This window comes from Prunus persica, chromosome G8 (assembly GCF_000346465.2).
Source record: "Prunus persica cultivar Lovell chromosome G8, Prunus_persica_NCBIv2, whole genome shotgun sequence".
NCBI classification, from domain to species: domain Eukaryota; kingdom Viridiplantae; phylum Streptophyta; class Magnoliopsida; order Rosales; family Rosaceae; genus Prunus; species Prunus persica.
Window position 1 is genome coordinate 9,010,387 of NC_034016.1, and position 12,935 is coordinate 9,023,321.

The 12,935-nt window shown below is 37.3% G+C and overlaps 1 protein-coding gene across 1 annotated transcript; it reads left to right on the forward strand.

The window, feature by feature from the left end:
* LOC18766716 (3',5'-nucleoside bisphosphate phosphatase) lies at window positions 5,704-11,643 on the forward strand. The gene is made up of 5 exons (XM_007200966.2): window positions 5,704-6,279; window positions 8,216-8,340; window positions 9,670-9,984; window positions 10,089-10,258; window positions 10,983-11,643. The coding sequence occupies exons 1-5, from the start codon at window positions 5,941-5,943 to the stop codon at window positions 11,381-11,383; spliced, it is 1,350 nt and encodes a 449-aa protein (XP_007201028.1). The 5' UTR covers window positions 5,704-5,940; the 3' UTR covers window positions 11,384-11,643.

Consider the following 12,935-nt stretch of genomic DNA (forward strand, 5'->3'; position numbering starts at 1 on the left):
TGATTAGTACATAACACTTTTAACATCATCGTCTATTTTAGTCATTATTCACAGTTACAACAATTTTATATTAAAATTTACCAAACGGTTTTGACACTGATTTTTGTACTAACAGCACTTTAAAAATATTGTTTACCAAACATGGAACTGCTTTACTTTACAGCTAATTATTTTCAAAACACAGCGTAAGCAACTTTTTTTAAAAGGGACAGCAATCCCAAACTAGGCCTTAGGCTTGGTTTGGGGTTACACTTAAAAAATAAGCAGCTTTGGAAAGAAGTTTTGCAGGTTTGAGTGTTTCATAAAACCAATCCAAGCTGCTTATTTTAAAATCTGTTGTCATCCGCAGCCAAAAACAAGAAGTAGCTCACACCCTGCTTCTAAAATCTGATGCGTAAAGAAGCATGCAAAGAGTTTAATGAAACTTCCAAATTGCCCATATTGCCTTTATTTGTTTCAAACTGTAACATCCCTGACCCAATTTAATCAATTTAATCCAATTTAATTCTTTTGTGAAATTACAATTTTGCCCTTAGGAGTAGGGGTACTTTGGTCAGTTTTTAATCCATAAGGATTTTGGGGAAATAAGTGGCACTGTTGCGTAGAGCTCACTCTCACAAGTTCGTAAACACGTAATGGCCCCAAATCGAAGTTTTAACGAAGAAGTTGTGGTAAACGAAAGTGCAGTGGCACAACCGTAAATTTTTCAAAGTTGGATTTTAAAAACAAATCAGCTCTCTCTCTCCTTTTTCTCTCTCCCTGCGACAGCTTTCCTCTCTCTCTCTGTCTCTCTGTCTCTCTCTCTCTCCTCCCCGCAATACTCAACTTCAGGTGGCGATTTCGTTGCCGTCCATTTCAGTCGAAATTGGTTGCAAAAGTTTCATATTGATGTCCTCTATCTAACCCACCCATTTTCCCAGTCAAAAACCCAAGGAAATTAAACTGGAATGACTAGAAGTTTGGGTATTTTTGAAGTTTCCGATGCCGTTTCCTGTGACTTCCATTTTCCTCGAGTGAGATATGAAACTTCATCTACTCTTCGTGATCTATCCGTTTATATAGGTATTGTAGATCGATTTTGAGGTTTTACAAATCGTTCATTATACCAATATTAGGCCGGCGATTTGGCTGTGATTTCATCTAGCTCTGATCATGTTTTGGCCTTGGTCCAAGTACAAAATCACTCCCCATGTTAGTCTGAATGTATTGGTATAGGTATTGTAGGGTGTTTTCAAGAATTTTTCGTTGCCAGAATTTTTCTCAAGACACCCATGCGCTACCTTGGTCAAAGTAGATCGATTTTGAGGTTTTACAGATCATTCATTATACCAATATTAGGCCGGCGATTTGGCTGTGATTTCATCTAGCCCTGGTCATGTTTTGGCCTTGGTACAAGTACAAAAATCACTCCCCTTGTTAGTCTGAATGTATTTGTATAAGTATTGTAGGGTGTTTCAAGAGTTTTTCGTTGCCAGAATTTTCTTAAGACACTCACACGCTGCCGGAGTCGGGTGACGGAGCGTGGGCCCCTGTGTGGCGGCCCTTTATGTTTTAAAATGTTCCCCTTGTTGTTCTGAGCATGACAGCATGCTCCGATTCGGAATTGGTTACCGTATGACAGTCGAACGGATATTGCACCTAATATGTGATATCCGGGTTCAATAGGTTCGGACAATTTGATCTATCCCAATTTCAAAGATGTTGTTCCTTGTATCTCTAGGATCGTGTAGGAACTCATGGATCGAGAATCGGAGTCCCGAATACTCCGAATCAATGATTCTATGTTTAGGCCAAACGATCTCCGTTCGATCTTATGATTGGCTTATATCCGACAGCTCAATCAGGACTAAACTTACATGACTTGTTTAGTGGACTTTGTTGGACTCATAAGAACTTTTGGATCGAAAATCGGAAGTCGTGGGCCTCACGGCTCTGGTTGACCGAGAATGGAAAGTTTGACCAAACTGTTGGCCACGGGTCTTTGAGACCATCTCGTCTTTTGGGGAAAGTACTAGAATGGACTTAGGATCTTTCTAAAGTTGTGTACACATGTTAAGTTTTCGAGAACTAGGGTTTTGAATTTAAATTCACGGTTGAGGTTGATTAATGAGTTTTGTTAATGAGTGGACAATTGTTTAAATGTGCTTTGCTTTCGGAATTTTGGAATGTATCTATATCTGTTTGTGTTTATTTATGATATAAATTGGGATATGGGGATGGTGTGTTTTGATGCATGATTTGATGTTGATTGACGATATTTTCTGTGCGAACCTAAAATTAGTATTTGGTTAATGGAATTTTGAAAATGTGTTATCGGATTTGTTTCGGCTTTTACACTGTAACTTGAGAATACATAGTTATTATTATTATGGTTATTATTATTATTATTGTTATTATTACTATTATTGTCTTTATCATTATTATGTTTAAAGGCTTGCATGTTGAGTGGGAAGTCTGGCTATGTTTATTTGTATATATATTTATAATATTGGAATATGGGTCTGTGCATTTCACTATCATATGTACCTTTCCCGGTTCGATATGGATAATAACCACAAGTGCGTTGAGGTATTTTCCGATGTGTGAGATGTTGATTACCCAGGCACCCTTGGCGGGGTGTGCTGTAAGTCTTGATCGGTATTTCGCTTGTGTAAGACTTATTTTAGCCGCACGTGTATTGAGTATTCTACCGTGCGTGTCTGGGGAGTAATAGTCCCCCAGTTACTGCTCATTCCCTAGCCACATGAGTATTGAGGATTCTACCATGTGGTCTAGTGAAAACAATCCTTCGATTGGATTGTTTCCCCTGGCACATGATGATGGTGTGGGGTGTGTATATTTATATATATATATGTGGGAAAACAGGTGTGATCTTTGTTTTGATGTTTGGATATTGGTTCTGGATTATTTAGATATCGAATTATTATTATAAATGTCTTACGTGTTCATCTGAGTTTATTTTATTTATTAAGTAAATGAGTAATGCTTATTGGTTGAATAATGTTTATTGGTTTCTTTTGAAAATTTTGGTTGTGGGTTGAGTTTTATAGTATATAATTATATGACCTTGTGTTTTGGGATTTGGGATAGTGGTATTTAGTTCCAGCCACACGGACGTTGAGGATTCCGTCACACAGGCATTGAGGATTTTGTCGTGCATGTCCAGGGATTTAGTTTCAGCCGCACAGGCATCGAGGATTCCGTTGTGCGTGTCTGGAAAATGTGTATATGTAAAGATAAAAGTATAATGGGAACAACGGTGAGATTTTCTTGAGCATGTGCTTGGTACATGCTATGCAAATGTGTGATTATTATTATGATGCTTAATTAGTGTTGTTTTGCAATGTACGGCTTGGATAGGGTATGGCTGCGAAAAGAAATGATTTTGGAACAATGATTTGAATTCCAAAGTAATTGATTAGTTTTAAAAGAGTTATGAATAGTACTTGTGAGTTTCGGCAGGGAAATGATTTTGATTTGAGTCATGGAAAGAAAGGAGTTCTTAAAATATTTAGTTATATGCCTAGTGAGAATTGAAGTTGAGAATGAATCTAAATTTAATAGTGAGCTTTACTTGGACAATATCTGTATGTTTCTGAATTGTGATTCTTTTTGGTCATAAGAACTATGTGTGGCTGGATCCCTCACTAAGGGGTATGTAGGTAGTTTGGGGTTTCACCTGGATGCAGCCGCGATTTAAACTATTGATTTTGTTGAGTTTGGTTTTAATTTCATGCTTTGGCATCGTTTTACAAAACTGTGGGGTTAATATGTTGAAACTTTGTTTTTATCCACTCACGATTTTCTGTTTTGCGCCCTTAGGCTGTAGTTGACTCGAACCGAGCAGTCAGGCCAAGCCTTCTTCCTCTCGTGCTTCGGCTTAATTGTAGGACACTTGTCCATTTCTTGAAACTTTTACTTTGGTTGTTTAGCTAGAGATTCTTAGACTGCTCTGATATTGCCCGTGTAGGGTTGAAGTTAAGGCAGAAGGCCAATTTTGTAATCTGTGTGCTGCTGCATTGTGTTTGTTGGTAGTTGGTATTCTATTTCTCTTGTTTTTGACAGGTGAAAAAACTTTGGTAAAGTCCATTCTTCAGGGGAGACTGCTGAAATTTGGGTAGAAGTCTCGGCCCTCTTCTTCCTTTGTTTCGGAGAAGAGGTATTTTTAGTAAGTGGGTCCGTCATAGAATAGCTGTCGAACGGGAAGCAGGGTTCGTCATGAATACTGAGGTGGAATTCGGGTCGGGTCTTGTTACAAACAATTACATGCTCTATCCTCGTCATCCCAGGTTTGAGCCTCCCAAGTGTTGTTTCTTTTGGATTTTTTTGGATTGCTCGCCTCATCCTCTTTCTGCAACTTTCTCCCCTTCCTCAATCTATCAAAGCTGCCATCTCAACCAAAACCCCACCAACCCACCTCCCTATTTTACAGACCCAGAATATCTTCTTCCCCTCCAACCCAAAAAACCCCAACCTTAACTTTACACTTTATCATCTCCACATCCACAAAAAATTCATCACCCAGATTACCCACCAGTTATCTCCTCCAACAAAAGAAAACCAAACCCCCAACTTCCTTGCCTTCCCCACCAAAACACAACCCAATATTACAATCCCACTATTCACATCCATAGAGCAAAGAAAGAGAGGTGGGTATGTAGCATCGACGTCCCAAGCATCATCACCGAACCCAAATACCAACTCAAGGCTGCCAACATCCCAAGATCCCAGATCTTGATGAAATTTAAGAGATGGATGGATGGAGAGAATGAGAGAAAGGTGTGAGATGGAAAAGCTTACACTTCTGATAAAAAAAGACTTGCAGAGAGGGAGACCAAGACAAGGGAGAAGAATGGTCTCTGTCAAAAAAGAGAAAGAAAGGAGAAGAATGGTCAAGAGAAAAGGGAGAGAGAAAAAATAAAGAAAAAAGATGTATTGAAATTTCTTATCTTTTGAAAAAAAAACATAAATATATATATATTTTTTGTTGTAACCCTTTTGGTCATTATACACAATCACAGTACTTCTACAAAAAGTTTACCAAACACCATTGCACTACTTTTTATATTCACAGCACTTTCACAAATATAGATTACCATGCTTCACTTCATAACTATTTATTCTTGCAGCACAACATAAGCAGTTTTTTTTTTTAAAGCACAACAATACCAAATTAAGCCTTAGAATTGAATTTTTATGGTGAAATTGTTTCCCTAGTTGTCCTAAAACTATTTTTAAACCCAAAATTATTGCTAGTTCCCTTTCTGGTATTTTGTTTGAGCAGTGTGAAATCGACAGAAAAAATGGAGAAGATAGGAACATTGCTGAAAGCGTGAAATGCAAAATAGAGAAGATGAGCTGTTACCAAACATTTTAAATTACTTGAGTTTAATGTGAAACAATTTTTTTAATGAAAAATACAATCACCTTAATTTACTTTAAAAAATTCTTGAGAGAAATTACAAATATGGTAATAGTTGGGGGTGAATTGAGCAGTTTGCTCAAAAAAATGTGTGTATTTATAAAAAATTTTGTGTGAAATAGGAATATCACTGTTTTATTGTCTTCAAATAATTTTAAATTGCCACATAAAAAAGTTATTATACATAACATATCGTAATTGATTGAAATAGAAAAATAATGTCATCTTCGTTTCACACGGGTGTTTATCGTGTATTGGTAGAACACGTACCACAAGAAAAAGTAGAACAGAGGTGAGGACACCTGTGGTCGTGTAAGAAAATTCCCCATTTAAAAACGTACCTCTCTTTCTCTTTCACTTTGTATCTGTATCTCTCTCCTCCGTATCCCTAAATCCCTATCCTCCTGTGACCTGTCTGTCTACGCCGCAGATATCTACACGACGACGCAGAGCACCTGACGGCCTAAACAAAACAACCAACCAACCGAAAAAGAATCCTTTCTTCTTTGTTTCAATCGATGGTGGGTGACGGCTTTATCATTAACCACAGCACGAACAGTTCCAACAAATTAGAGAGCCCAAAGAAAACAAAGAAGAAGAAGAAGCGTGGTGGTACCAAGAAGAAGATGACCACCGAGCAGACTTTGGCTTTCAAATCTGTGAGTGAATGGGTTTTCTTGGAACAAGCTTCTTCACTGCCTTCCACTGCAGCTTCTTGTGTTGTCGATGATTTTGGGGTACAGAAGAGCCTTGGAAGAGGTGGAGACAAGGTAGTGTTTGAATTGCATTCACATTCAAAATGCAGTGATGGGTTTCTTTCGCCTTCCAAGTTGGTGGAGAGGGCTCATGGAAATGGGGTGAGTTATGCTTTTATTGATTTTGGCTTTTTGGATGGTTAATGGGTTCTGGCTTTTTTATTTTTTTATAAATATATAAATATATTTATAAATTGTGTGTAGTAATTTTTTTTTATAGCTCAACATTCTAACTGGTTTTGAATGAAAAGCTCATGTGGGTGCCCGTTTTTGAGTTCCTGTAGTTCTATTTTCTATGGTGTAATTTCTTTGTTGATAGTTAGATGATTTATTTTCTTCTTAAACCACTTTCTTAAAACTCTGCACCTGTGCCCAACGAGCACGCTGAAAGAACAAAATGGTGACGAGGGGTGTCTACACCTTTGAGCATTTTAATTTTCTCATAGGTTCTGGTTTTGTCTAGGAGAGAGATTCTGTATAGGTCAAGATGCAACATCTTTGACCCATTCAAGGTGTTTTGTCTCTCTTGAAAGAGATTAGCAGATTGAGGATCCATAGTACAACAAAGGACGCTTCTTACTGTGAGATTTAATTAGACTCGGGATTATATCGCCATCTCAAGCTGACCCAAAGATTATGGCTTCAAAATAAGAATGTATGACGTAACGTTAAGTTCTTGCAAACCTTTGAATGAAGATGATTTTTTAGATAAGTCAATTTTCATATGTCAGATTCGTAGATTGGAAAATTCATGGCTGTTGGCCCAGCCATTAAAAGCTAATTATTATTGATTGACGAAGTCATTCTGGTAGCTTTTATAAGGTGCTATCATAGGTATAGATGGTAATTATTTGAAGGCAAGGAGGCTCTGCCTTTAGATGATACATTTTCTGAAGAATGGGTTCGAGGACTGCTTCCGTTGGTTTGCATGTGTGTTTTGGGGGTAAGAGGGCAAGAGGCCAAGTAAAAACTGTCTGAGTTAAATTGAGGATATTTTAGTTGCAAATGTTCGTGAACCACCAAGAGACTCCATTATGTATGTAGGATATAACATGATATTGGTAAGCTTTAAACATTCATGCATCTTGGCAGCGTAAATTATAAATCCGTACTTGTTTATTCAATCGTTTATGCTTTTAGTGAGCGGATACATGCAAATGAAAGATGATGGAAAGTACATTGTATCTAGTTAATCATCAGGTATTTTGAGAATTTAGACTGTTCTGGATGTGCATATACCATTGTTTTTTTATGGGTTAACCATCTAGTTGCTATATGCGTAGGACAGAATAATTTGTTTTCACATTACTCACTAAAAGAAGGGTGTTTATTTGGACTTCAAGAAGAAAAAGGGATGCAAAGACAGAAAACAGAATGAGCTTTGTGGAGCACTGTAGTAGCAAATATGACCTGGTTTCGCATTGGGTTGGAGTCAGCTACTACTATTTCCAGCATGAGGGGAGTGTTGATAATATTGCTGTTTACAGCATGTTAGATTGGCTTGTCTCTGTCATTGTCTCAGTTCTAGTCTTGCTCAGATCTCATTAAGTTTTTGCAATAGCTGTTAAGTTTGTCTTTTATTCTACTTGCTGTTGTTGATATCTACTCTCCTGCCTCAGGGGGAGCCTCATTGATGAAGGCGATAAAAAGCCTTATGTTAGAATGATTTAGCTAATTTAGTTTGCTGATTTGGTTAGCTAATGCAGGGCTACTGATTGACATAATTTAGTTTATTTGGTTGGGTTTGTTTGGATGGTTTCAAGGGATTATTCTAGGTAATTTTTGATTTTTTTATGTAGGGTGCTACGTAAGGCTATGTATTTACTCAATTAAATCCATGAAACATTTGGTACTCTTCAGCCTTTTCTTAATTTTCTCCTCAACAGCTTTTCTTTTGGGTGTAACCGATGTTTGTGACAGCCTCACAGTTTTGTATTAGAAGTTATTTGTCCAGAAAAACTAATGTGCTTATATTTTGAATACTTAAAATTCATACTGCAATGTAGTGAGGTTTAATTAGTATATGTGGTCATAACAGGTGAAAGTTCTTGCTCTGACAGATCATGACACGATGTCTGGCATACCTGAGGCCCTGGAAGCAGCTCGGAGATTTCGCATAAAGATAATTCCAGGTGTTGAAATCAGTACAAAATTCTACCCAAGGTAATTTCTGAAAGCTATGCTTTCTGGAAGCCCTTAAATTGTGGACCCATTTTTTTTTAGGGTTGATTACTCGTGTTCCCCCTAATACTCTGTATTGTCTTATGTTACTCATAGTACTTATTTGGAGATTTATGATCAGAGAATGCCTTTGTGTTTTCTTTCCGTCTAAACCTGAAGAATCATGTCTTGTAATACCTTTTTTCATATAAAATCTGCACGAACTTCTCAAAGAAATCAGTTGCAAGAGTGTTGAAAATAATCGGCCTTTGGGAAAGCTCTATTTGACCAAATTTTTCGTAAGTTTACCCTGCTTAGTACCTACACCACCCAACTTTTATTAAATAAATCCAAAAATTGTAAGTACACCCAACCCACAGTTCAAAACAAGCCCCACTATCACCCAAACTGACTTACCTATCTAATTTGGAAGTAAAGCCAATTGACGAACCACACCCATCCACTTAATTTTGGACATGAAAAGCTGCACTGCACCTTTGTCCCCTACACCACTGAAAACAGCAAGAAACCTTCTTCACTAATGTTTGGTTTTGCTAACATTTCAGAAATGCAACTGAGTTTGGACTGAAATATCTGGGAATAAGTGTGCTGTTCAATGCTGGTTTGGTGTTTTATTTGAGAATTTGGATTTGATTTATTTTGCACTGTCTGCGATTTGGTGTGCCAAATCTCCATGAGTAGATTCAGTAGTACGCCATCAAAATGCACATGGGAGGGTTTTGTTGGGGAAAGGCCGGACTAAAAAAAAATATTTTTGTTTTCTGGCACCACATTTCTGAACCTTAAAACAGGATGTTCAGGACCACACTGCCGAGTGTTACATTATGCCAGTCCTGGTGTGCCGAACAAGTCTTTATTCCAGTTATATGAAAGATGAAAAATTTGTAGTTAAACTTGGAAAAGTCATATTTTAAGACCCACAAACCACGATTGGAGTGTCCATAGCCACTGACAGTAACTGTTTTGTTTACACCAATGTATGATGGAGTTAGCATAGGGAATGAATAAAGTAGTCTTTATGGTTTTTGGTGGGAGGAGATGAGTGCTGGATGTGCTCAGTTTTTTTGTAAAGATGGCATTTTCAAGTCTTTTTTTCTTTCAAACCAGCCATGTTATTTAATTGTCATTTTACTCTAGCGTAAATGTGTAAGTTTATTTTTCTTTAAAAGGGCAAGTTTATTTATGAAATGATTCGTTATATTATTGGCAACCTCAAATTTAATAGCAAATAATCTGCATATTTAACGACACGAGGAAATATCCCCTTTCCTTAGTTTTCACCACCTCTGATGCTTTGCACAATGGTTTTAGAGGAGATTCTGAACCAGAGGAACCAGTACACATCCTTGCATATTACAGCAGCTGCGGGCCAACAAGTTTTGAAGATCTGGAAAAGTTCTTGTCTAATATAAGGGATGGTCGTTATCTTCGCGCAAAAACTATGGTCTCCAAACTGAACATGCTCAAGTTGCCTGTTAAATGGGAGCATGTCTCAAGGATTGCAGGCAAGGGAGTCGCTCCTGGGAGACTGCATGTGGCCCGCGCGCTGGTTGAAGCAGGTTATGTGGAAAACCTGAAACAAGCTTTTTCCCGCTATCTTTTCGATGGTGGACCTGCATACTCGACGTAATATTTTGAGCTTACTGTTATATCTTTTTTCTGAATACTGTTGATGCATATATATGACAAAGAAACCATTGTAAAGAATTATTTATGTTGTATGGGTTCAGGGGAAGCGAACCTCTGGCAGAAGAAGCAATACAAATGATTTGTGATACAGGAGGTGTGGCTGTGCTAGCTCATCCTTGGTCATTGAAAAATCCGGTGACCATCATAAAAAGGTTGAAAGAAGCTGGTCTTCACGGGATTGAAGTTTATAGAAGTGATGGAAAACTGGCTGGTATGCAATCTGAAATGCAACTATTTGCTGCTTTATGTATAATTTGTAGTTTACGCTGTGAAATCAATGCTACATAATGTATTTGACTTGTACATCTTCGTCTTTAAAATTATAATTGATGTCAGTCTTTTTCTGGAATACATTTACTACTCATGGATCTCTCTCCAAGAATATAAAATGATTGAGGGGGTTGATTTCAACTTGGTTTTATTTCATGTACAATGTTACAAGATATATCTTGGAAGAAAAGGAAATTCTCTTATAAGATAGATAGATGAGAATGTCGTATCTTTACAGACTTAAAATGCTCCCAACTCACCATTCTATATATACATCGGGGCCATAGGATCTAGGTGTCAGTTTATTGTTTGACATCAAAAAGTGTGCATGTCAGATGCCATTCAATGAGTTTCTATTGCACAATGGTTTCAGTAAGACTCAATCTTTTCCATTTTGTAATGCAATATACTTGGTGAGTTTCTGGATGGAACAGTTCCCAACTGACATGCATGAACGCTTAGATCATGTGCCTGTTGGGTTCACTATATAAATGTGATAATTGACTTTCTTGTGGTATGAGTACTAGCAATACTGGTTTTCTTCTGGTATTTACCTTGGAAAAAAAAGTGAAGTTAGTTTTTTTCTTACGTTCTTACGTTCTTTTTTTATTTGAGTTTTTTTCTCACTCAGTACTCATATCTCTATCTGCTGATTTTGTCAACAGTGTACAGTGATCTAGCTGAAACTTATGATCTTTTGAAGCTTGGAGGGTCAGATTATCATGGGAGAGGTGGGCATGGTGAGTCTGAGCTGGGTAGTGTGAACCTTCCAGTGCTGGTTTTGCGTGACTTTCTTAAAGTAGCTCGGCCAATTTGGTGTCGTTCCATTAGGCACATTTTAGAAAATTATGCCGAGGAGCCTTCAGATTTTAATCTAGCAAAGATTACAAGGTTTGGGAAGGGAGTTTCCCCCGTAAGCTGCGGCAAGGATTTGATTGATCGCTGCTTGTCTTCGTGGTTGACAAATGAAGAGAGGCAAAATGCAGTTTTCGAGGCCGTCAGATTGAAGCTTTCCCATGTTTCAATTAATCAGGGAGGAATCCAGGTTCCTATAGAGAGTAAATAATCCCTATCTAATTCATATATTTTCCTGTACCAATCATTCATGGAGGTGATGATATCTAATTTATTCTTCTAACTATTTTTAATATTTTTAATTGCATTTTTGCATTTGCCGTGAGATATTAAATTCTTACGAGTGGAAGACTGAGCGGTTGTAAAAAATGCCAGAGAAGGATGACAATAGCTTGTCCTTGATTTTTCTACACCTGCTGTAAGATCAGATTTTGATAGAATGTCCATTATTTTTACAGGGGATTTTCTTTCTATCGCTTAGCAACTGGGGCATGGATTTTAGTTTTTCATCCCGTTATCCATAAATGATGGGCAAATGAGCTCGACTCTGGTTTACACCCTCAGTTCTTAAATTATTATTATTTTTGTCTTCAAAGCAGTACGATCAATTAGCTATCTGCTAACTAAAATATTTATGGATTGTGATAAGCTTATGGCTAATGTATTGTTCATTAATTCATGTATTTGCATGGATTGTGAGAAGACATTTTCGGTAACCACAGCAACAAATAAGGAGGTGACACATGGAAAAATGAATATTTCTTAGGTCAATTAATTATCCTAATTAAATTATATTTAATTAGGGAATTATCTTTGATTTAAGATAGGTTTATCTCCCTAAAACAAGGAGATCTGATTTTCAGCAAATCTCTTTGATTTATCCTTTCACCTATTTTTGGGAAAGAATAATTTTAATTAAATATGGATTATTCTTCAAACCCTAGCAAAGGAGGCTATAAATAGTTGGCATCACACTGTATTTGAGGTAATTCTAAAAACCCTAGCAATTTTCTCTCTCTTTCTCCTCTCTCCCACATAGCTCCGGTCACCACCACACAGCTCCGCGTAGCCTGGCTCTCTCCATGAGAGAAGACCTCCATCCTTTATGTTATTTGTCGTATCTTCCTAAGATCCAATTAATTGACTTAGGCATCAGTTAATTGTCGTATCTTCCTAAACTATATATTTTATTAAGCTATTTGTAGGAAATGCTACGATATCCAACAATTTATTTTATGTAAAAAAAAAAAAAAAAGAAGGTAACTAAAATGCCTTTTATAATAAAAAAAAAATTATATATTTTGTATCTTTTAACCGATTAACTACTAGTCCCACTCGAATTTGAGAATTAAAGTTGGGTGTACTCTTTCTTCGAGTAGTATTGCTGCCGTCTTTTTTGCAGCTTTTGTAGTTGCTGAACCATACCACATAGTTCCGGCAACTACAAAAGCTGCAAAAAAGACAACAGCAATTACAAGTCATTTTCGGATGTAATTGAAGGCAAAGAGGGAAGATTTCGTGAGGGCAAATGGGTCGATTATTTGGGGGCGTTCTGTCATTGTCGTAGGTCCTTCACTTTCATTACATTGATGTGGATTCCCTCGCGAAATAGCAATAGAGCTTTTTCAGACATTTGTGCAACTGGTACATTCCAAAATAGCTGTTACTCGGACATCTTTACCCTTGGCCATGAACCTCCTTTGGTTTATGATTCACTCAATTCTTTAATTTTCCGATCCGAAGCAAGGAAGAATAAAGGACAA

Excerpts from the sequence above, each read along its gene's own strand:
- LOC18766716 (XM_007200966.2), top strand. The coding sequence starts at position 5,941 with ATGGTGGGTGACGGCTTTATCATTAACCACAGCACGAACAGTTCCAAC. Across the intron at positions 8,341-9,669 it reads AGTACAAAATTCTACCCAAG|AGGAGATTCTGAACCAGAGG; the intron begins GTAATTTCTGAA and ends CAATGGTTTTAG. Across the intron at positions 10,259-10,982 it reads AAGTGATGGAAAACTGGCTG|TGTACAGTGATCTAGCTGAA; the intron begins GTATGCAATCTG and ends TTTTGTCAACAG.